The sequence below is a fragment of the Melopsittacus undulatus genome, chromosome 19, assembly GCF_012275295.1.
Source record: "Melopsittacus undulatus isolate bMelUnd1 chromosome 19, bMelUnd1.mat.Z, whole genome shotgun sequence".
Lineage (NCBI taxonomy): Eukaryota > Metazoa > Chordata > Aves > Psittaciformes > Psittaculidae > Melopsittacus > Melopsittacus undulatus.
The window spans coordinates 644,256-668,227 of record NC_047545.1 but is presented as its reverse complement, the minus strand read 5'-3'; the positions used below and the strand labels follow the sequence as shown (position 1 = coordinate 668,227).

Genomic DNA, 23,972 nt, shown 5'->3' with positions numbered 1-23,972 from the left:
TTATTCCCCACATTTGCACTTGTTGGTCCTTTTTTTTGTGTGTGTGTGTGTATTTTTTTTTCTTTTTTTTTTTCTTTTTTTTTCTTTTTCTCTTTTGTTCAAAATTAGACTCAGTTTAAACCTCAGGAAATCCCTTGTAGCAGAAATAAAGTCCATTGGTACAAATCACGTCCGGAATAGATGTTAAGTATAAAAATGGTATTTACAATCAGTAAACATGGACTAGAGGAACAGGAGCCTCGCACGGCCCCACTCAGCTCTCGAGGGAGAGGTGAAGGTCCAAACAGTGCCACAAACACAAGGGCAGCTGGAAGGGGATGACTCGAGGGTCTCTGATGTCCCCATAGCACACTTCAGCATCAAGCATCGCCCCTTCTCCCCCCCCACCCCGCAGCCCACCCCCTGAACGCAGACGCACGCACACACACACACACACAGAGGAATGTTCTCAGTACCTTATCAAACTAGAATAGTGAAGCTAATCATTCCCAAGGTTGGGATTGTTGGTTTTCCTTTCCTTAGTTTGGTCGAAACAGAACGAGACTGGTTGAAGTTGGTCCAGGGTTGGGCCTTGTCCATTGTGGCATCCCCCCTTCCCCAGGGGTGGGCAGTCCAGCTCCAAGCTGTTGGGCTGTTGGTCTGTGCTAGAGTGTCCGTGGATGTTGCTGTTTCTATGGAAGCAAACATGGGATCTGTCCCTGGAGGGAGAAACCAGGATGGGAACAGCCCTTGTGGCTGCTCAGGAAGGTGCAAGAGGAGAGGCCTCTGGCTAAATCCACATGGAGAAACTGTCCTGGGGCGCCTGGAACTGTCCTGGTTCCATCCGCAGCGGGTGGAATTCTGTCCCTGTCTCACTTTGCTCACGAGAGCCACGACCACATCGTGCAGAGGCAGTTCCTGCAGGACTGTGTTCCTGTGCTTGCAGCCTACCCCAGGAGCGTCGGGAAAGGCTTTGGCACCAAATCCCAGGAGCTTTGTCTGCAGCAGCCCTTGGAAAGGTCAGAGCTCTTGAGATCCTCTAACCAGGCTGGTGCTAAGGTCGGTGGAGGAGCGGCTCAAGCCGAGCAGCGGTGCCCTCATCCCCGAGGTATGTAGTTCTCTTCCTCCTTGCTTCTTGCTACAGCCAAGCAGAGACATTCCCGCTCCATGTCCATCCAAACAGCCTCCCAAAGGAGGAGCAGCGCTGGCGGAGGAGACCCCCGCAAAGGCAAGCCCTGAACTTCCAATCCCTCGTGCAAGGAGTCAGTCTCTGAATGGAAAAGTTTGGTCCTGTGAGCCACTTTCATCAAAAATAGAGGCTGTATATATATATATTTCTATTTCTCTGGGAAAGGGGCCGGGAGATGGGGCAGGAGGGATGAGGGACGCTTGGTCCATGTTCTCCAGGCCCACCCCGAGAGGAAAAGCTTCGTGTCCCCCCAGGGCTGCCGGGTTTCTGGTCCCTTTGCTCTGCACCACGGGAGCAGCAAATGTGCGAGTCCGTCGTGGCAAGAATCTTCCTGCTGGGCAGACTTTGAGCCTTCTCTTTAATGGCAAAGGTTTGGGGAGGAGGACGGGAGGGGGGAGCAGAGGAGGGAAAGGGGCTGGTGGCAAAAGAGTTGAGAAAGTTACTGGCCTCTCTGTAAAGCAACCTGAAGCAGAAATTCTTCCTCTGGACTTTTCCCTTCACCTGAAGAGAAAGGGAAAGAGGGAACAGGGACGTTAGGAGGACCCTGAGGCAAAGCTCAGGCTTAAACATGGAGTGAGATGAGCCCAAGCAGAGGGGCCCAGGAGGGAGCAGCTCTGCTCTGGAGCAGCCTTTGATGGCCCCTGTAGGGTCTCTCCTTCCCTTTGCTTTCCTAGGATCCTTCTGAATCACAGGATCCTCCCTTCTTACCCTGGAAAGCATCTTCTGCAGCCTCAGGGCACGGGTACAATGAAACAAAACCGTTGGGGTTTAGAACCTTTTGGGGAAGCTTTTGGGAGCAGTCACAGAGGAGACCAAAGCATCGCTGGGACCAGAGACACCTCATCTGGACCCGTCCTGCTCCCACCCAGCCTTGATGGCCTCAACCAGCCCCACCTGCAGCTTCTGGGTTGCCACATTCAGCTCTATGGGGAGCAGCAGGACCCTGCTGCCCCCAGCACTGGGTTGAAGCTACACCACGAGGTGCTTTACACAGCGTTACCTGTGCTGCAGAAGTGCCTCCTGCGTGCTCGCTGCTGTCAGTAGGGATGGGTGGCATCCTTGGGTCGTTTTAACTGGACCTTCAAGCGTTTCATGCCAATCTGGAAGCCATTCATGGCCTGGATCGCAGTCTGGGCACTGGATGGGTTGTCAAAGCTGACAAAGCCTGCGGGACAGGACAGACGTGGGGACAGTGACAGCATTGCTGGTGCCATGAGGGTCCTTCCTCATCCTCGGTGGCGTCAGCACTCACCAAAACACTTGCTCTGGTTGGTGGCACGATCCATGAACACCTTGGAGGAGATGATGTTGCCAAAGGGCAGGAACATCTGCATCAACTCATTGTCTCCAAACTCCTGAGGGAGATGGTAGATGAAGAGGTTGCAGCCTTCAGGACCTGCAGGCGTGGGGGGGGCAACAGGGAGGGACAAAACAGAGGACCCCCCCCATAGGGAAGGACTCGACTCAGAGCACAGCACTGGAGGAGAACCCCAGCACTGCCTCTCACACCCCTGCCCACAGCGATGAGGTCCAGGTTGGGTGTTCTGATGCTCTCCAACCCCTTGGTGCTTGGCAGCATCCAGCTCAGGAAGGTTTCGCATCACCAGCATCCTCTGAGCCCTTCCCTGTACAGAGACAGGGCTGGTTCCATGACCCAGCTCCAGGATTAGAGTGGATAAAGCTTAGTGCTGGGTTTGTGCTACACAAACCCCAGCCCTCCCCACCATGGACACACGTTCCCACCCTGAGCCTCACTCACCCTCTCGCTGCTGCTGCTGCAGGACAGGAGGTGGCTGAGGGATGCTCTGGGCAATGGGGGTGACGGTGGTGGTCGGGTACACAGCTGCAGACACAACAAAGCCTTCACCTGAGGATCTGCTCCACCAGGCAAGGGCCTGAGGGGGGCAAGGGAGGCTGGTACCTGCGTACTGCTGGACTCCTGTGAAGGCCGGATGCAGGGTCTCTGCTACCGAAGGGTTCTGGGCTGCACAGAACACGGAAACACAGAATGCGTTGGGTTGGAAAGGACCCTAAAGCTCCTCCAGCTCCAACACCTTCCACTGGAGCAGCTGCTCCAAGCCCCTGTGTCCAACCTGGCCTTGAGCACTGCAGGGATGGGGCAGCCACAGCTTCTCTGGGCACCCTGTGCCAGCGCCTCAGCACCCTCCCAGGGAACAGCTTCTGCCTAAGAGCTCAGCTTAGTCTCCCCTCGGGCAGGTTCAAGCCATTCCCCTTGGCCTGTCCCTACATCCCTTGTCCCAAGCCCCTCTCCAGGTTTCCTGCAGCCCCTTTGGGCACTGGAGCTGCTCTCAGGTCTCACCTTCAGGAGCCTTCTCTTGTCCAGGCTGCCCCAGCCCAGCTCTGTTACTGATGTACCTGAGTATGGCACGAGGCCGTTGGTGTAAACCGTTTCCAAGGCTGGGTGCCCATTTGGGAATGGCACCACTCCGGTGAATCCATTAGAAATGGGGGCCACCAGCCCAGGCATGGCTGCTGTTCCCAGGAGCGGCGGTGAATGAAGCCCTGCAGAGCAAGGAGAGGACATCCCATGAGAGCTGAGGTCCCCCCTTCCATGAAGCCCCTTCTAGGTGGTGACAGACACATGGAGGCATCACAGGCAGCACTGGGGAGGAGCAGGGACCATCCTGGCTGCTGGCACAGCTTGGGGATGGGATGGTTCTACTCCAGGTTTTGAGGGCTACAGCCCTGGATAACCCAATGGGCATCCCCTGCTGGGGGGGCGATGGGGTGGGAGGGATGAGGATGAACAACAGTAACCCTGCAGCTCCTTCTTCACTCTATCAAAGGCAGAGCTACAGCAGCAGTGCACAAGGATGCTGAATGAATGGGGGCCGGGAGGCTGCTGGACCAGAGCAGCCTCATCCAGCCCGAGGGATGTGGGGGCTTGGGACCCGTGTGCTGAGCCCCCTCACCTGACGCGGGTGCGATGGGGGCCGCGGGGAGCCCATTGAGGCTGACGGCGCCGATCTGCTGGATGTGGCATGGGGAGAAGGCGACGCCGGGACCCAGGTAACTGCCGTGCGAGGTGGACAGGACCGTGGTCTGCTGCTGCATGAGCTGCAAGGCAGGGCAGGCAGTGAGAGCCCTGCGCTGCCCTGGGCTCCGTGTGCCCATGGGGACACCCATGGAGCTCATACCCATCCCCAGGCCCTGCCACATGAGCCACGCAGCTCGGTTGTGCCACTGGAGTGGTCCCTGCCTGCAGGGTGGCAGCTCCAGAGCAGAGCCCCAGTGCAGAGGGAAGGGAGGAGGAAGGAGCCTGCAGGAGGAAGAACGTCCTTGTGGTCCTGTTGGGCCAGGGGTGATGCTCAGAGCCTGAGGGTCCCTGAGGAGCTGCAGAAGTGACAAGAACCCAAAGCCTTCCCATGTTGACTCCAACCGCATCCCAGTGCCCTGCAGCACACACAGACCCCACTGCAGCACCTGCATCCCAGCGCCTGGAGCCCAAGATGCTGGTGGTCACCCGAACCTTCAGCTCCATCCCTGCGGAAGCCGATCACTGCGGGAGGAGAGGGGCTGCTCCGACAGCAAAGGGCTGATGCCAGAGCGTGTCCACCCTAAAAGCATCTCACCCGGTGGCTCCCGGTGGTGTTGATGGCAGGGACAGGGAGCTCAGGAAGGGGAATGGGCCCTCTGGATGATGCAGGAACCAGGTTCCTGCTCCCTAAAGGAATCTTGATTTCCTTTCCCATCAGCAAGGTCCGTTTGGTGCCAGGAGCAGGACCTGCTCCAAACGGGCACCCTGAGGCTGTTCTCATTACTTACATGAAATGCCCATCATGGACCACAAACCAGAAGGGGAAGGGGGTGAACCAAGTGTGGGTTAGGTTTAGAACTCATTGGTTTGGGAAAGACAAGAGTGGAGCATCACAAGCACTTGGGAGACTCCTCCACCTGCTTTTCCTTCCAAACTCCATCAGCTCCTGTTTGCCCCTTGGATACCTCATTTGAAGAGCTCCAAAGAGCTTCAACCCCCCCGAGTTTGGAACTGTTTCCAGTTTGAAAGGAAAATGAAGATCAATGGAAAGCATCCGGCTGGAAACCAAACAACCCAACCCCAAGCTCTGAACTTCCCAGGCTGGGCACCAGGTGCTTTGCCTTGGTGAAGCCCCCACATCCCATGGGAACAGGGAGAGGAAGTTGTTGGTGTGGTGTGAAGGAACCAGACAGGATTTCTCCTCCAGAACTGAGCAGAGGCTGGGATGACACAGGAGAAGGAGCAATAAGGTGTGAGGTTTGTGCCTCAGAAAGAAGGAGAGAACCAGAACTATTGGAAATAGAAGAGGAAAACCCAGTGGGAAACGGGGTCTGGGGTGGAAGAGAAAGCCAAGATGAAGATAGAGCAGGAAAGGCAGTGAAGGATCAGGGATAAAGCAACACATCTACAGACAGAAGTGAGGAGGAGGAAGATGCAGAGAAGCAGGAGCAGAGCCTGGGCCTGATGGGCTTCTCGGCAGCAGCAGGAGCCTCTGAAGACCTAAAGACCAAGCATGGCTGCTCTCCTGGACCACACACACGGCACCTTCTGCCAGCAGAGCATCACTGCCTGGTCCATTCCTGCCTCCTTCCCCACGTGCCAGGACAGCAGAGCCTGTCACAGCGAACCCCCCTGTGCTTGGCTGTGCATTACAGGGCTGCTGGAAACCAAAGGTCCTGGCCAAAGGCCCAGGCTGGTGCCTGCTCAGGAAGGGCTCTCCCCCCTAACCCCTTCTGCTGGGAGCCTGCTGTAGCTGCTCTCACCCTCACTACCCAAGGAGAACCAAGTGCTCTGCGTTGGACAAGGTTTGGTTCCCCATGGAACCAATGGAGCATTAGGCACGTGCTGCTCTTGGCCGCTCCGTGCTCTCCACGCACTGTGATGACATTGGGGATGCTTGGAGAGGAAAGAGCCAACAGCTGAGAAACGATTCCTTCTCTGCCATGCAGGTGGGAGGGGGACCCACAGAAGGTGAAGGAGGTGTCCGTGTCTATGGGAGGAACAGCTCTGTTTGCTTCCCTGGACAAGTGCTTTCAGGAAGAGCAGCTCCCGTTTGCCGGGAGCATCCCTCACACTTTGAGCGACTCCTGAATCTCCTCCCATGGGTTTGATGCTTGGTAGCTCAGTGTCAGTCACCACAAGATGCTCTATCACAGCAGAGCAGGGCCCGGGGGGGGGTTGGGACCTCCCTCAACCATCCATGGCAACTGCTCCCGATCCAAGGCACGAGGCCCAAAGTGGAGCCAGGCTACTACAACCCCCCTGACCCCCCCTCCAGCATCCTGCACCCCCCAGTGACACCAGCAAGAGGAAAACCCCAGGGACAGCAGAGAAACAAAGACCAGGAGCTGGGCTCAGGGCTCCGGGACCAAAGGGACACACGCACATAGGTGCCATGGGAGAGGGAGAGCTCCCAGCTTGGCTCCCAGATGACTCCATCATCACCGGGAATCAGGGCTCTGGGCATCCTCACAAGACAGAAGGACCCTGGCTCCTGCTTGGCCGGCCCCAGGTCCCAGCTCTCTCCTATGGGATGCCTGGAGGCGGATTCCCGACGCTCTCCATTGCGGTGCTCAGAGCCCATCCCCACACCCCCCGCGGGATACTCACAGCCTGCGCATAGGCGCTGTATGGGCTGAACGGCAAGGTGAGAGATGGAGTGAATATCCCCAGCTGCCCCACCATTTGCTGCATACGGCGCAGGGTCCGCTCCTTATCTGTGTCAGCAAACTTCACCACTAGACTGGAGGAGGCTCCCTAGGCACAGAGAGAGGAGACAGAGCCAGGAGCCAGGGGACAGGGACAGGCAGAGGCAGGCGCCAGGATGGGGCAGGACAGGCAGCAGAGAGGAGAGGGAGGAGGAGCAGAGGAGCAAACACTGGTGTGAGAGTGCTCGGGAGCAGCCTGGCAGTGGGGCCGTCCCCTTCCCCATCACCCTTCCCCATCACCCTTCCCCATCACCCTTCCTTCCCCTCGGCTCCATGTGACCACGCGAGCAGGGACACCCCATAGGTGCTGCTGGGGCAGCCACAGGCATCGCGTGAGGCACAGGCAGCATCTTCCCAGCACGGGCCTGGCAGCTCCATCCTGCCTGCAGGGTCCAGGTTAGAGCCTGAGAGAGGCACCAAACGTGGTACAGACCCAACCCCCCCCCCCCCCCAAAGGTGCCTACAGACAAGGCTCCTGGCCCACACTGCTCCCTGCTCGCTCCAGGTCACCATCTCCAACAGTAATTCCCACCCATCCTGGTTCTTGGCTCTCTGCTGTCCCAGCCTTTACCAGGACACTGACCCCAGCCTAGCCCAGCCTGCATTGCACAGGTGAGAGCATGGATGTGTGTGTGTGTGTGTCCCTACCACACGAGCTGTGGGAGAAGCTGTGGCAGGTTTGGAAGTGGATCCCTGCACCAGGGTGGTGGGAAGAGGAGTGGGAAGAGGGAGGGAGCCTTGCTCATACTCACGGGCATGGTCTGGCTGCCATGGAGCGCATGGATCGCGGCCTGAGCCTCAGTGTGAGAGGAGAACTTGACGAAAGCACAGCCTGGAGAGGGACACGAGGGGCTGCAGTGATGCTGATGCTGGGATCCTGCCCCTCGTGCAAGGGGAAATCCCTCCCAGGAGGGCAGGGAACTTGGCTCATCCCAAGTCCTCTCTCCTGGATACAGATCCTTGCCCCTGGTTACTTCTTCCCCAGATTCCCTATGCACTCCTCACTGGGGGTACAGCAACTGCAGCCCCAGAGAGGCTCACAGTGTTCCCGATGCATCCCATCCTGCACCATCCATCCTTACAGCTCCCGGTGCAGGGCTGGGATACAGGCTCCCGGGAAGATGGGGATGGGGATTCAGGGTCCCAGTGGAAAGGAGGCACCGGTGACGTGCGGGTTGGAGCAAGGGGAGAGCACGCAGGGGGGTTCACACCTTTGCTGTTCCCATCGGGTCCACGCAGCACTGTACATTCATCAATGACCCCAAAGGGTTCAAAGAGCCGGAGCACATCATCCTCAGACTGCTGCTTGTTCAACATGCCCACAAAGAGCTTCCTGTCCCCTAGGGGCAAACACAGAGACATCAACCTTCTATGAGGCTTCCAGTCCAAAGCAGGAGGATCCCGACTCGCCTGCCATGGGAATGGGTGGCTCTTGGCTCCCAGAGGTGAGTGGGAAGGATCCTCCCAAGCTCCTCCCATTGCAACGGTTCCTGTGGCTGCCCCTGTCCTCTCTTCCCCAAAGGAAACCAGAGGGTGATGGATTTTTCCTTCCTTTCATCCTTTGGATGATCCAGAGGAATGAATGGTGATAAAATCTGCCTGGGCATCACTTCAATACATGAAGACCTTAGGAAATGCATCAGACCAAACCAGGACTCTGCTTCCTTGCCCTTCTCCCCAAGATCACCACTTCCATAGCTACAACCTAAGCGAGCATCTCAGCTCCAACCTGCCCTTCCCACCCCAGTCTAACCAGCACATCCAACTCCAGCTGCCTGGGATAAATCCTGGTGTCCCAGCTCCCAGTTTGCCTCCCCACAGGCTCAGCCAAATGCAGGACAGTTGGGTAAGGGTCAGCCAACAGCTCCATGGTCCCTAATGCCCCTCTGCATGGCCTGGAAGGCCCAACGCATCCAGGACTTGGAGCTCCAGGTTCCTCCCTCAGAAGGGAAAAGTGAGGATCCTGGTTCTGTTGGGATAGCCAAGGGTGGAGGTGGGAAGCTTGATCTATGATGCTCCATCCCTGTCCCTGGAGCCCAGCACACAGCAGAGCTTGGGGCATGAAAGCATCCCAGCATTAAACCCCAGCTACAGAGTCCCCCCCACCACCGCAGGAGCCATCGTGTCAGGGCAGGAGCAGTGACAGAGGATTCCTCATTGCCCATGACAGCAGCTGCTTCCAAGGAATGCGATGCAATGTGACGCACGTCAGGGAACATCGCCGGGAAGCTGCTGTGGGAGAGTGCAGTGACCTGGAAAACAACAGGTCTTGGAGCTGCGGCAGGGAGGGAGGCAGCGCTGAGCATCCCTACTGCTGCCAAAGCCCTGCCTGCCTCCTGCCCTGCCTCCCAGGATGGATCCCAAGCAGGGATGGAGCAGGATGCTGCTGCTCCTGTGCAAGGAGGATGGATCCCAAGCAGGGATGGAGCAGGATGCTGCTGCTCCTGTGCGAGGAGGATGGATCCCAAGCAGGGATGGGAGCAGGATGCTGCTGCTCCTGTACGAGGAGGATGGATCCCAAGCAGGGATGGAGCAGGATGCTGCTGCTCCTGTGCAAGGAGGATGGATCCCAAGCAGGGATGGATGCTGCTGCTCCTGTGCGTGCCCACAGTGGTAACACACACACTCCTGGGGTCACACAATGAGCCAGGAGCTGCCTCCAGGCCCTTGGGGAGCAGGAGGAAAGAGCAGGACAATGTGGTGTCCCCCCCTTGCCCCATGCAGATGCTGCAGGAGCTGCTCTACATCCACGTGCTGGTGCCACGCACGTTCACCTCCATCCCCCATGGAGAGAGGGTCCCCAGGGCCACATCTGAAGCTCTTGCCCAGTTTCCTGGTTTATAGCACTGGAAGTGGCTCAGATCCATGGCCTCATGTGTCCTTTAAAGGCCAAATTGCATCGAGTCCCAGCCTGGGTTGGGGTGGAAGGGATCTTAAAGCTCCTCCAGCTCAAAGCCCATCACCTTCCACAGGAGCAGCTGTGTCCAACCTGGCCTTGAGCACTGCCAGGGATGGGGCAGCCACAGCTTCTCTGGGCACCCTGTGCCAGCGCCTCAGCACCCTCACAGGGAACAGCTTCTGCCTCAGAGCTCAGCTCAGTCTCCCCTCGGGCAGGTTCAAGCCATTCCCCTTGGCCTGTCCCTACAGGCCCTTGTCCCAAGCCCCTCTCCAGGTTTCCTGCAGCCCCTTACCGGAGGCTCACACAACCACAAGTACACAAGTTCCTATCCAATATTATAGCTCATTATTCCTGCCAGTGCAATAATTGAGAATGACAACAAACTGCTTGGATGGAAGCCCTTAAGGAAAGCCAAAGCTCTCCAGAGCTGCCCCAGTGTGGGATGTGCTGCCCCATGGGCCAAGCTCACTTCTCCCCACTGAACTACAATGGAGAGGCAGATGCAGGGATGGAGAGGAAAGGAATGTATTGGTAAGACAAGGGAAAGCAGCAGAATGAGCTCATCCACCTGGAAGAGCTGGAGCTACAATAGAGGAGGCATCGGAGCTGCTGGGAGCTCCCTGCATTAACAGAGATGTTCCTGCTCCCGAACTTCCAGCTCTGGACTACTCGGGACCCACTGCTTTAACCAGGCTGGTCCCTGCAGGCCAACAGCACCTTCATGGTGGACCCAGGATCCTTCCCCTTCACACACTCTTTCCCCATCACAGCCTGACTTCTCCAGCATCACTTGGGCCTCTGCACTGCAATGGGGCTGAGCCTGAGCAGAGCTGGAGGCAGAGCTGGAGGATCCCCATCAGAAACCTATCCCTAAACCAATTCCTGCCCCCCCAAAGGCAAGGCCAGGACCCTGCCTCTTGGCTTGGGCCCCCCCAGGACCAAGGAGAGATGACAACTACCTCCACGGCTCTCGCTGTCGGCAGGTTTCACCTGGATGGGACGAGCCATCTGTGAGGAGAGAGAAAAGCAGAGGGTTAGAACCTGCCCCTTGTGCCCCTTCCCATCCCTGTGCACAGGAGGGAGGCATGGGAGGGACCATGCGGATTTCAGGCTTCCCAAGAGGAAATTGCTTCCTGCTTTTCCCTGCTCAGCTGCTTTGCCTGGAGGTGCCAGCAGGAATACAGCTCGGCAAAGGGATGCTCCAGGGAAGCAGCTCAGGGTCAGGAGCTGGAGCCTGTGAGGGTGGCCAAAGGTGAGGCAATGCCTGGAAGCTCTTCCTGCTCCAGGAGTTTGGAAGCTGGTGGTGTCCCAGGGTCCCAGCATCAGCCCTAATGTGAACTGGGAGGAGAGGGCTGGTTATGGAGCCCTGAGGGACATCTGCCCTCCTCCTTCCTCACTGCTCCCGAGCCCTGAGCTTTGTGTCTGCCCGGGATGCAAAACCAGGATTAAGCTAAACAGATGGGGAAAGAGATGGAGGGATGGAGCCAGCTCCTGGCTTCTAGGAGCAGCAAATCCATAGGGAAGGAGGGAGGGATGCTGCAGAGCTGACAGCATCCTCCCCTCCATGAGCAGGCGCCCAGCCGGGGGTGCTGAGGGCTTGGGGCAAGGAGAGGGGAAGGATGGGGGAGGCGGGGGGGGGGGCTGGTACCTGGGGCCATGTCCTGGTCCCCTCCCCCAGCAGGGCTGTCATCCCGCTCCCAGCACCTCGGATAAAGGAGGGGTTGCCATGGAAACGGTTATTCACCACATGGAACCTGACATTTGTGGTTGCCATGGCAACCAGCTCTTGGGGGCATTCCCTGCGCTCTGCACAAAAGAGACATTTCGATATGATCTCTGGGGGGGGTGCCCCCCCCCTCCCCCATCTGTCCATCCCCTTCCCTGCCCCACAGCCCCACTATGGGGCACAGAGCCAGGGCTGCCCCCCCCCAATCTGCACATGTGGGGCAGGGCATCCCATAGGGCATCCCCAGCCTGTACCTGGGAGTGCAGCCCATGGGGCACGCACAGCCTGTGCCATGGGGAGAGGACCCCATGTGGCACCCACAGCCTGTGCATGATTCCGGCTCCTCCAGGAACCAAAAGGTGCCCAAGGCCTTTGAGAAGAAGGTGCTGGGCACTCTGCAGGCTGGGGCTGTTCCTCTTGTGGCCAGTTCAAACACCAGCTCTGGCTATGCTGGGCACATCAACCCAACTGCTGCCTGGCCCCTTTGGAGTCCATTCCTGGATGGGAATGACGCTGGGCTGGTGCCAGTCTCAGCATTCAGGTGTCCTGCTGCACCTTTCCATTGACATCTCAGTGCACCTCAGTCCTACCCAGAACCGTCATCCACCAATCCATCCATCCTTCCATCCATCCTTCCATCCATCCATCCATCCATCCACCAATCCATCCATGCGTCCATCCATCCACCCGCCCGCCCATTCATCCATGCATCCATCCATCCATCCACCCACCTATCCGTCCATCCATCCACCCATCCCTGAGCCAGAAAAGCTGTCTCACACACAAACACAACATTCCCATTCCCTTCATGGGCTCACCCCATCCCATCCCATTATAAAGGAGACAAGGATAACCAGGAGTGCTGCTCCAGGAGGGATGGAGGTGTGTGGTGAGGAGGGTCCCACAGGAACCTGTGGCAGCAGCACCTGAAGTGCAGAGTCCAAACACAATTCCATGGCTGCACACACGCAATTCCCACTGCACTAGTTCCTATGGCAACCGTTAAGAGTCCAAGCAGTGCAAAACCTCCTCAGTAATGACGTGCCCATGGGAAAATCCATTGGAAACAGGCCTGATCCTGCTGCCACCAGGAGCACCCCTGGAGATGCCTCTGCTCTGGGCTGAACATCCAATGTTATGGCTGATTTTGGATAAACCATTTCACTCTGGGGCACTTCCAGCCTGGAATAGGCCTGGAATGATGGTGGGATCTCCTTGGAGACAGTTATAACTCCACGGAAGAAGGTCCTCAGTGATCTGCTGTAGCCCTGCTCTGACCAGAGAGCCCAGAGGTCTCTTCCAACATAAACTGCTGTGGGATCTGTATCCACATCCCACCACAACCTGCAAGATGGACACGGGAATCACTTCTCCATCCTGCCCAAGGGTTCAAAGCACAGAGGCCACCTCAAACACGAACAACTTCATCCCTATCCAAACATTCCAGCTCACTCCTCAGCACGTCTCCCAGCTTTGCCAACTGGAGCATCCTCAGGGGAAGATGGGAACATCCTTCCCATCTTCATGGGAAGAAGCTAGCAGGAACAGTGCTCCAGGCTGGCTTCACAGCAGCTACAACAGAGAGGGGAGGAGGGATGAGATGCTTTGACCAAGTCCCCCAGTCCCCCACATTCCCCTGTATCCTCATGGATGCTGATCCTGGTGGATGGCCCAGGCTGAGCCCTTCCTCCTGCCCATGGGAATGTCCCTGCCCAAGCTCTGCATCAATCCCTGGGCCACCATTGCCAGCGCTGCAGCATCTCAAGCCCTGGTGCATTCCCAGCACCTCTCTCCACTCGAACACTGCTGCTCTCTGTACTTTTCCATCCCCATGGCCCAAACCATCGCTGCATCCATGAGTCCTCCCCCTGATGGAGCCACTTTTAGTCCCCCCCATCACTGCCCATATCCTCCGTGTGGATCAATACCAACTCCTGCCATTCACCTTTCCGTGAGCCCCTTTTGCTCTGCATAGACATAACCCTGGAGCTGCACCTTGCCAGCAGAATGGCTCCATTCAGCCTCCCCCCGTTGCACTTCCTCCCTCTGTTCTCCTTCCCCTTCTGCTCCAGGAGCGATTTGATGGCATTTGAACTGTCTGGCTGCAAATGGGAAGAGACACAAAGCAAGAGCTGGGGAAGCTTCTCCCTCCACTTGCACTGAGCTCCAGGCTGCAGCGTGGTGTGTGCTCACTGCAGGCCATCAATAACCCCTCCGACTCCCTTCGGAAGGCACAATCAGGAATCAAAGGCTCATGGAGCTCCAATGTCCTTGCAGCCAAGGAGGAGTGTGCAGAAGCCAAAGGACTTCATTCCCTCTCTGCTTCCCAGCTCCAAAGCCTTTCCCTCTGCTGGGCAGCCTCTCCCCAGGCCACAAAGGATACTGGCTTCTATCCTGCTCTTCAATCCCTGTTGCATCTTTGCAGCCCAAACTGAGTCAGATTTAATGGTACAGCTCATCAGGGAGAACCAGGAAACAGGTCAGAGGCAGGAAGTGCTGGGAAGGGCAGGGATGGGATCTGGGAGTTCACTGAGGATGGACTTTACCTCTGTGCAAGGGAAGCTCCATCCCTCCTTGCCCTCTGTGGGCACAGGCTCACCCAGTGACAGACCTGGAGGAGATGCTCCAAGTCTTGCTCCCAGCCTAAGGACCCATTGGAAACCACAGCAGAGCACCTCCATGGCTCTGCCCTTATCAAATCCCAGGTCTAGACTAAGAAACCCATCTGCTTGTGGTCAGGTTCATGAACTCTTGGCATCAACCCCTGCAGGGAGACCAAAGGAAGCTTCCTGTGGCATCTGTGGGTGCTTTGCAGGATCACCAAGCTCCCTTCCATGCCTGCTGGATCCCTCTGATGGATGGGCATGCATTCAGATGAGTGTGTCACCCTGCACTGATGCCTTCCACTTTCTTCCTGCTATTGCTGTGTGCAATAAAGAGATGGTGAAGAGGTTAAAATGAACCCGAAATCAACCACAGCCCATGTGCTGTGCGGTCCAGCACATCCTGTGCTCTGTCCTGCACTGTCCTCGCGATGCGCCTGGTGAGAGGCTTTGCCACAGAGTGCAGCAGAAGACGATGGGGATGTGAACAGAGGGGAAATTCCATGGATCTGCTCCCCAAACTGGTTACCTGGATCACAGCTCCCTTGGGATCAGTGGGGTCGAGGGATGGGTGTCACAAGCAAACTGGGCTAGGAAAACAGGGCTTCAAGCTGCACCAGGTCACCCAGCCCATGTCCAAGCACAGGCACATCAGGATGCAGATCTGTTCCCCTCTGGCAGCATCCTGACTCCTTGCTAATGGAGGGACTTCCCAAAGGGAATGCAGTGGTGCATTGCCAGCCTGGAAACAGCTCCAAACGGAGCTCACCTGCAGCTTCATCCCAGAGCTTAATTACATCCCATTGTCCGTGAGCTGCCTCCAAACCAACAGGTTGGAAAGCACTGAGGTAGCACAGGCTCCTCACTGTTCCCAAGCAGCTCCTTACACCCCCCTTCCCATGAAGAGCCTTCAGACCACCACATCACAGGCAAACTGCTGCTTTAAACCCTATCCCTGCAGCACCCTGAGACCAAGAGCATCAACAGTGGAGAACACAACCAATTCCTGCCCAAACCTGAGCTTTGGACCCACCAAACCTCACATGGACAACACTGAGTCCCTCTGCATTCCCTGCACAGGGACTCATCCATCTCCACCGCGCTTGCTCTGCCAGATGCTGTCCAGCCTGTCCTGGGGGCACATCCACCCCATGGCTTTAGCCTGAAAACCCCTTTGCCCTCACACAAAATGACTTCAAACAGCATTTGAGCACCTGATTATCTTCACTCCCTGGGATAACCCAAACCACCAAAGATCCCTTTGAGTTAGGGGCATTTTCCAGCCCTTCCATGCAAACACAAGCCCAGGAGCAAAGGGAACCAAGAGTGGGAAAGGATGTGTGTGTATGGCGAGGGGAGGGGAGCTCCCCGGACCTGTGTGGGTTAAAGAGGGAATGTTATGGGTAAGAATTCCCAAGTCCTCTCCGGAGACCCGGGTTTACATTAATTATCCCGTTGCCTTGAGCACATGGGGCCTCCTGTGAGCTTCTGTCTATAAGCACCAGCTCTGCCACCTCCTCACCTCCATGCAAATGCTTCCAAGGAGCTGGATCAACCCCCTCAGCCCTGAGGAACTGCCCAGGCCAAGCTCTCCCATCACTTCACCATGGGAAGAGCAGCACTTCCACAGTGCCTCTAATCCCTTCCACGCTGTGCTCCCAGCACCAGCCATAGGGTGAGGAGGATGCAGGAGCTTGCTCAGCAGTCTTGGTCTAACCTATATAAAACCATTGCTCTTCCAAACAATGAGATGTGCCAAGGCATCGAATCATGGAATGCTTTGGGTTGGAAGGGACCTTAAAGCTCATCCAGCTCCATCCCCTGCCATGGGGACACCTTCCTTGCTCCAAGCCCCTGTGTCCAACCTGGCCTTGAGCACTGCCAGGGATGGGGCAGCCACAGCTGCTCTGGGCACCCTGGGCACAAGGAACAGATTCTTCCTTCCATCCAACCCACATCTCTCCTGTTTGAATGTGCTTTGGTTCCTTCTGAGAACCTGACCCAACTCAGCCCCAGCTCCAGAGCCCCAGCACAGAGACCAAAGAGGCTTGGCCAGGTGGGGACCAGAAGCAGCAGCTCTGTGAGGCTTTGGCTCCCGCAGTCCTGTTCTAACCCCCAAACCTGCCCCAGCAGGAGCATCAATCCGAGGCACTGCTCCCCCCCCCGTCCTGATGCTCCCCCCCTGTCCTGATGCTCCCCCCCTGTCCTGATGCTCCCCCCCCGTCCTGATGCTCCCCCACTCCCTGCCCATGGCATGGGCACAACCCCTGGGACTTACCCCTGGCAAAGTCTTCTGCTCGTGCAGTGCTGTCTGGGCTTTGATGGCAGAGTCTCTGGCGCAGTAGGTGAGGAAGGCGCAGCCTGTGGTGGGGACAGCAAGGGTCAGGTTAGGGAAGGGCAGATGCACATCAATGCTCCTGCGGTGACTGAAGCACCTGGAGAGGGGCTTGGGACAAGGGATGTAGGGACAGGCCAAGGGGAATGGCTTGAACCTGCCCAAGAGAGGGGAGACTGAGCTGAGCTCTGAGGCAGAAGCTGTTCCCTGTGAGGGTGCTGAGGCGCTGGCACAGGGTGCCCAGAGAAGCTGTGGCTGCCCCATCCCTGGCAGTGCTCAAGGCCAGGTTGGACACAGGGGCTTGGAGCAGCTGCTCCAGTGGAAGGTGTTGGAGCTGGAGGAGCTTTAAGGTCCCTTCAACCCAACCCAGTCTGTGCTTTGGTACCAGGGGGGTGACAAAGGGGGTGACTCTAGGGACAAAGAAACAACCTGAGGCCCCGTCCAAGGCCTGTAAAAGTCATGGAGAAGGGTCCCAGGGAACCAATGAGGTTGGAAACAGGTGAGGAACAACAGGAGAGCGAAACACAGCTACCATTGCCTGTGGGGAAACAACTCAAACCATGAGGACCAGAGGAGATGCCATGACCAGAATGATCACTGATACCAAAAGCATAACAGGGAAAGAGGAAAAGCACCTGGGATTTCAGGCTGCTATGAAAGCTCCATGATCCAGACTCATGGCATCATGGAAAGCTACAGGAAGAGAGAGGCTTCAGTGCCACACATCCACCCCTACAGTGCGCACAGACACAAATAGACATACACATGACGAGGGAAATCCAGGGAGCAGCAAACGCATGGAGCTGGATGCACAGCACATGGAAAAGGCCAGACCCTGAGCTTTGCCTCAGCATCTCAGCCTAGCGCTGGAGCCCAGGGGAAGGAGGAGGCTTCGCAGCCCCTCCAGGAGGAGAAGGGATAACCTTTGGGTGCTCTGATGCTGGAAGGGATCAAACGAACGCAGCGAGGACACAGTTTGGCTGGTGATCAAGAAACATTTCCTAGCAGGGAGGGATTTATTGGAGTGTGGAATGATCTCCCCAGGGATGTGCCTGGAGCTCCATCACTTGAGCTGCTTCAGATGAGGACGGGCAAAGCACTGGAGAAGAGCCCCCCTCCCGCACCCCCCTCCTTCTGCAGTGGCATTTCACAGCCCACGCAGAGCAGGACTCGTCCCTTCAGCTTGTCCCTGAGCATCCATCCCTACCTCTCACAAGCCAAACTCTTCAGCTGCTCCTCAGGATGCAGGCAGTGAAGCCCTGGGTCTGCCACAGCCTCCCCTTGGCCCACGTTTTCCCAGCCCTAGGAAGCATTTCCCTGCTAAGATGGGACTCTGCTCCCCACGTCATCCATGGGTTCTTCAGGCTCCCAAAGCCTGAGGCAGTTACCCAGGGATGCACGCAAGGATGAGGAGATGCCCACAGAGGGGCAAAGGGACCCATCGCTCTCCCTGCCATAGATCCTGCTTCAGTTAACAGCAAGCTCAGGGGCACAGAGGCATGTCCATTGGGGCACCAACTGCTGAGACACGGGATGTGGGGTTAAAGGGTGCTCAGGGTCCCCAGCACCCATCAGGCCCCTACAGAAAGTGGGGATCATAGCAGGGCCCAGAGCATCTCTGTGCCATTCCCATCCTGAACCCTCAGCCATTCCCATCCTGACTCCTGAGCCATTCCTATCCTGATTCCTGTGCCATTCCCATCCTGACACCTGTGCCATTCCAATACCATTCTGTTAAGATGAGGTGTTAAATGTGACCATGACTTAGTGCCATCATCATTCTGCCAAGGATCCCAAAAGAACCTCTATGTCCGCACAGCACTGGGTGACATCACCCTGCTCCCACTGGCTCCAGGAGGAATTCCAGCTCCCTGTAAGCAGAACCCAGCCTAGCTCCACTTAGAAGAGACTCTAGTTATATACATCTATATATATGTGTGTATATATATTCTGTACCTGATCCTCCCTACAAATCACCCATTAACTCTGGGATTTACAGCCCCTTCAGCTCCTAAACGTTACTCCAGCCATCAGCAGCCTTGAGGAAGCAGGGGAAGCACAGAGGCAGCAAGGAGCTTATCTACAAGCCTGCAGAAGCCAAGCCAAAGGCCATCAGAGGGGCTGGTGCTGCCTCCTTGTCCTCTGGAGAAGCCACCCCTGTGTCCCCATGCGGATGCTCCTCCACAGGAGATGCTGCTCCTCTCCCTGCCGTTCACTTTAGCACCTCACAGCCCAGCCTCTCCCTGCCATGGGAACCCAGGAGAGCGGCGCTGACGCCTGTGGAGGAGCTGCCTTCAGCCCAATCTGGAACACGAGGCCAAAAATTTCCACTGGATCCTCCCTGCTCGGCCTCCTGCGACCTGCTCCGAGCGCCTGTTCCAAGCCTCCCATCCCTCCCATGAAGATATCAGCTGTAAGACAAACACTGCCATTAACATGCAAATGGAGCTGTGATTAACATCGAGAGAAAAACGGCCTCATGAATAATATCGGGAGGCTGGAACAGGCCCAACCACCAGCAGTCAGGTTGCTGAGACAGGCTCCGTTTCATAACGGTGCTCGTGGCTCCAGCAGGACTCGAGCTGAATCCTTCCCTCCTCAGCATCAATATGAGATGGGCTCTGGGGCTCGCACAGCCCCATCCAGCCCTGCCTGCCCACCACAGGCCCCTGCCACCTTCCCCGGGGGCAGAGGCAGATGCTCAGCTCCACATGGATGTGCATGGAGCCGCTGGGCTGTACCAGCAAGCGCTGCCTCCTCACCCGACTGCTCAGGGAAAGCAAAGGCAAAGGCAGATGGAAGCTGCATGTGAGCTGTCAATTGGATTTCACTGCAGATCAGGGCACACGGGGAGAGGGAAGGGAATCTGCCCCGGGAAGATCATGGCTCTGGCGTGATCAGGAGGGAACGCAGTGATCCTGATGTGCCCAATCCTTTACCCTGCTCCAGGCGGCCATGGGTGCTGGGGGAAGCTCTGAGGATGCCAATGGGAGCTGCTCACAAGGCTGGCCTTGCCCAGAGCCTACAGCAACGCAGGCAGCACTGAGAGGTGGGAGGGGAAGGGGGGATCAGGGTTGGCTGGACCATGGGGCTATCCCCATAATCCATCCTCGTGGAGGAATGGCTTCTTTGGAGGGGAATAGTGCCTATTCCCAAAGCAGATGGAGGGTCTACATGTAACAAAGTGGAAAGAATCCCTTTCCCATGGTCCAAAACAAGGCAGGGAGGGGCAGAGGGAACCACACAAGAGCCACCAGATCCCCCCCCCATCTCAACAAGCTTTTGTGGGCAAGGGTAGAGCAACACCAACCCCTGACCGACCCCTGCACCAGCTCCAAGCCATCACCATCAAAGGGAGAGCTTCATTTTCCTGCAGGAATCCTGCATTTAGCAGCCAGCTGATGTCACCCCAGTGTGGCTAACACCCGTGCTGCTCCCAAGCATTCCCATAGCCAAGTGCCAGGTCCCTGGCCTCAGATCCCACGCTCTAATGTGTCAATGTGCAATTGCCTCTTGCCTCCAGCCCATCTCCCCCTGGATGGGTTTGGAACCAGGGAGATGGAGGCAGGTTTGGATGCAGCCCCTTCCCCCCCAACCCCAGCACGTGGCATTTTGGTTCCCAAGTGCCAACCGGACACAATTCCCATATGAAAGCCAAGCCCAGGCTTCAAGGAGGGGTTTTCCTTTGGTGCTGGTGCTGGATTTGGCCTTTTGCTTGCAAACAAACTTAGTTTGGTGTTGTCCCCTTTGCTCTCTATTGGGGACCGGCTCGAGCATCCATGGCAGCCCCAGCTCTTCCTCCCTTCCCTCTGAACCTGCAGGCACCAGCACTGATGGAACTCACGCTCCCTCCAGCGTGCACCAGCACCGGAGCCCATCGGGAATGGGCTGAGGGCACAGAGGCCCAGGCTGGGGCTGCCAGGAGGCTCCTGGGGGCTTGTTCTGTGTGTGCCATGGAGCAGGGATCATTATGCCATGGAGCAGGGATCACTATGCCATGGAGCAGGGATCATTATGCCATGGAGCAGGGATCGCTGTGCTATGGAGTAGGGATCACTGTGTCATGGAGCAGGGATTGCCGTGCCACGGAGCAGGACTGGGATCCCTCTCAGCTCTCACAGCAAACAGGCTCCAGGAATTCCCAGTCATGGCTGGGGCCGTGAGGATCACGAGATCCCAAGCACCTGCTCTGATGGTCTCGAGCAGCTCCGCAGAAGGTGCTGATACCCCAAAGCACAGAACCATGGAATGGTTTGGGTTAGAAGGGACCTTAAAGCTCCTCCAGCTCCAACCCCTGCCAGGGCAGGGACCCCTTGCACTGGAGCAGCTGCTCCAAGCCCCTGTGTTCCCCTGGCCTTGCCCCTGACAGCTTCCCTCCCACCTAACTGAGCCTCCCCAAACTTTCCAGCATCACCAAACCGCCCCCATCACAGAACAGCCCCTCCCGCATCCCGACCCCGCACCGAGGTCCGACCCCCCCCACCCCCACCCCGCACCGGCCACCGCAGCCCCGCACCGACACCCTTTGTTAGCGGCTCCGGGAGCGCAGCGCGGCGGGGCTGAAGCGCACGGACGGCGGCTGCATCCCCCCCCAGCACCGGTGTCACGGGAGGATGCGGATGCGGGGCAAGGGGATGCAGGGTCACTGCGGGGTGGCGGCGGAGGGGGGGGCGCAGCCGGGACCCGTCGCCCTTTGTGCTTGCCGCGGGGCCGGGGCTCACCCTTGTGCATGCCGGTGTAGCGGTCCTTGAGCACGGTGAGCTCGTAGATCTTGCCGAACTGCTCGAACAGCGGCTTCAGGTCCTTCTCCTCCAGGTTACGGGGGATCTGCCCCACGAAGAGCTTGATGGCATCCAGGTCCTTCATGCTGTCGGGCTGCGGGGGGGGCTCCGCGCCGCCGCTGCTGCTCATGGGGGAGGCTCGGAGCGGCTGCGGCGCTGGCGGGACCGGCGGCGGCTGCCTCCTCGCCTCGCCCCCGGTGAGTCTGGCCATGCCCCGGCGGCGGGCGGCGGAGCGGGGGGGGGGACGGCAGCGGCTGGGAACGGCCCCGCCGCCAGCGCCGCCGCCGCCGCGCCACAAAGAGGAGCCCCGCGGCGCCCCCTGGCGGCCAGCGCCGCGCTAGGCGGGGCTCGAGGGAGGGGACCCCAAAATGGAGCGGGGAGGGGGGGGGAGGGGAACGGGAGAGGGTTCGGATGCTGTGGGATGGGAAGGGAAAGGGAGGGTCTGTAGGGGTGAGGGGATGGGCCCCGGTGCTCCCGGTGCCCCCGGTGCCCCCGGTGCCGGTCATTGCTCAGCACTGAGGGGATGAGGAGGAGCTCGCTGGTGCGGGGATAACAAAGGTGCCCGGTACCAAGTCCCGAGGTTTGCCCCCTTCTCCTCGGGCTGGTTAAAGCAGCTCCTAATGGAGCTCTGCACTGATGCTGGGCCAGGGAACACACGACGGGAGGTGATGCGGCAGCCGCCGCCCGCTCTGCCCCACACCTCTTTGTTCGAGCCCGGCTCCCCACGGCTCCCCAGAGCCGGGTCCCCATCACAGAGCACCAGAGGGGAAGGAGCCGGTTGCGGCCCCACGCTGCAGCAGCCATTATTGCTACCGGCTCCTCCCGGCCCCGCCGGGCTGGCAGCTCCACCTCCGCTCTTACACCGAGGTGATGCTGAGGACCCCAGCGGGCATCTCCTCTGCCGCAGGCACGGTGCTGCCGTCATCCTGGCCCTGGGGATGCGATGGAGGGATGGAGGATGTGTGCTTCCTGCATGGTGAGCAGCCACTGCCACGGCAGAGCCCAAGGAGCTCTTTGCACAGCCTCAGGCCAAGCTCCTTCGGCTCTGCCATCACTGTGCGGCAGGCACAACGCGGCCTCTTTTCCCCTTGCTTGGGCTCTCTGCTTCTGCCACCTTGCACTGCTCTTGCTCTGGATGCTAGAGGCAGATGGAGGCCCCCACAGCACCCCATGTGTACCAGTACTACCCAGATGTGTTAGGCTTGGTTCTATCCCTGCAGCAGGAGGAACAGCAGCAGGTTTAGGTGTTGATACGTGCAAGGAAGGTCAGGGAAAAGGGGTTGGGGAAGCAGAGGGGTCCTGATCCCAGGGAGAAATGAGAGGACCAGAGAGCACTGCTCATGTATGACATGCCCAGAGTGAGGGATGCTCCTGCAGAAGCAGAGGTACACATTATCCTGTCTCAAGCAGGTAAAAGTTCATTCCTATAACATGATTGTTTCTGGTCTGGAGCAAAAGGTTGTGCAGAGCAAAGTGCTCCAAGCCAGGCAGATGGAGAGCTTCAGGGACAAACACCTTCCCTGTGCAGGAGATCCATTGCTAGAAGCTTCCATCCTCTCCTCTTTGCCACCCTCTCTTGCTTTTCATCTTCCCATTACCTTCAGTCTCTGAACACTAAGGCATAAGCATTCAACAAGCTTTCAAGCATGAGCAACTGGGCCTTGGGATGCAGCCTGGTGTCCTCGTGCTCTTCCTCTTACTTGAGAAGCAGCAGAGACTTAGCTGAACACCAAATGAGGAGCCAAATGAGAGAACACCTCAGCCATCAAATCCGTGGAGCTCCCCAAAACTGGCTTGAAGAGGCAGTTCTATGGGGACAGATGATTTGTTTCTCTGCTACCTCTAGTGAAGGGACAAATCCCACCTTTAGGAAAGCCTAACTTCAAATCACTGCTCCACCCCACATCTTCCACACAGCCCTGAGCTGGTGCAGCCAGAGCACCTCCACAGAGCAAGGGCCTTGGTACCTCCTACTTCACCAAGGTGTTGCGAGTGTCAGATATATTTAAGAGCATGAAGCATTCGGATACTATGGAAACCAGGGCAAGAGAGAACCCAAAAATAGATGGAAGACGCAAGCTGTTGAAGAGTCTGGAAAAGTCTTGCTGAGGAAGGCTGCAGCTGAGCCCAGAGTGGGATCCATTTAGAGCTCAGGCACAAAATAGCCTCTATCCTCTCTTCCCAGAGCTTGTCATTTTTCTCTGCCACTAGGAAAGGAATATTCCTTTTCCTTCTTAGGCCTTTAATTTCCCCTCTATTTAATAGGTGTCCTCCTCATTCACAGTCTCCCTTGCCCTTCCCATCACCTGGAACAGCTCTGTTGGCTGCTTCTATCCAGCAGGATTATTGGGAATGCTGCGTGAGAGCAAACATCACAGAGCTTTCTCCTGCTGAAAGGGAAAGCCAACAGCAGCCTGCAAAGAAGGGTGCCTGAAACAAGGAGGTGAGACACCAGGATGCAATGTACTACCCTGGCCTTTTTATAATGCAAGCACCTTTGCTGTGTGTACCTTCACCCTCTACAACCAAACCAGTTGCTAAAGTACAACAATCCCTTTTTTACACAGTAAGGCTGAATGACACACAGAGGAAACAAGGAGGAAGCCAACGTGGGGTGTACAACCCACCTTACTCAACACTTAACCCAGTGGAAGACAGCACCAAGGAAAGCATCCCACAAGGCTGAAGCCATCCACACCTCTTGTCCCTCACCAGCACAGACCTCAGGTTCTCAAGTCTCACTTCAAGCACTGC

The 23,972-nt window shown here is 57.5% G+C and overlaps 1 protein-coding gene across 4 annotated transcripts; it reads right to left on the bottom strand.

The window, feature by feature from the left end:
* Window positions 1-527: 527 nt before the first annotated feature.
* CELF5 (CUGBP Elav-like family member 5) lies at window positions 528-21,429 on the bottom strand. 4 transcript variants are annotated; one of them, XM_034070742.1, is made up of 13 exons: window positions 21,159-21,429; window positions 16,381-16,463; window positions 10,730-10,781; window positions 8,086-8,214; window positions 7,627-7,706; window positions 6,777-6,923; window positions 4,102-4,246; window positions 3,545-3,691; window positions 3,090-3,152; window positions 2,928-3,011; window positions 2,421-2,564; window positions 2,169-2,333; window positions 528-1,669 (listed from the first exon to the last, which is right to left on the bottom strand). In XM_034070742.1, the coding sequence occupies exons 1-12, from the start codon at window positions 21,427-21,429 to the stop codon at window positions 2,206-2,208; spliced, it is 1,473 nt and encodes a 490-aa protein (XP_033926633.1). In that variant the 3' UTR covers window positions 528-1,669; window positions 2,169-2,205. The 4 variants fall into 4 exon arrangements, with proteins under 4 accessions (XP_033926633.1, XP_033926634.1, XP_033926635.1 ...); XM_034070743.1 differs by having other exon boundaries at window positions 10,733-10,781; XM_034070744.1 differs by lacking the exon at window positions 6,777-6,923.
* Between the last annotated feature and the right edge of the window lie 2,543 nt (window positions 21,430-23,972).

Excerpts from the sequence above, each read along its gene's own strand:
- CELF5 (XM_034070742.1), bottom strand. The coding sequence starts at position 21,429 with ATGGCCAGACTCACCGGGGGCGAGGCGAGGAGGCAGCCGCCGCCGGTC. Across the intron at positions 10,782-16,380 it reads AGCAGAAGACTTTGCCAGGG|ATGGCTCGTCCCATCCAGGT; the intron begins GTAAGTCCCAGG and ends CTCTCCTCACAG. Across the intron at positions 2,334-2,420 it reads CAACCAGAGCAAGTGTTTTG|GCTTTGTCAGCTTTGACAAC; the intron begins GTGAGTGCTGAC and ends CCTGTCCCGCAG.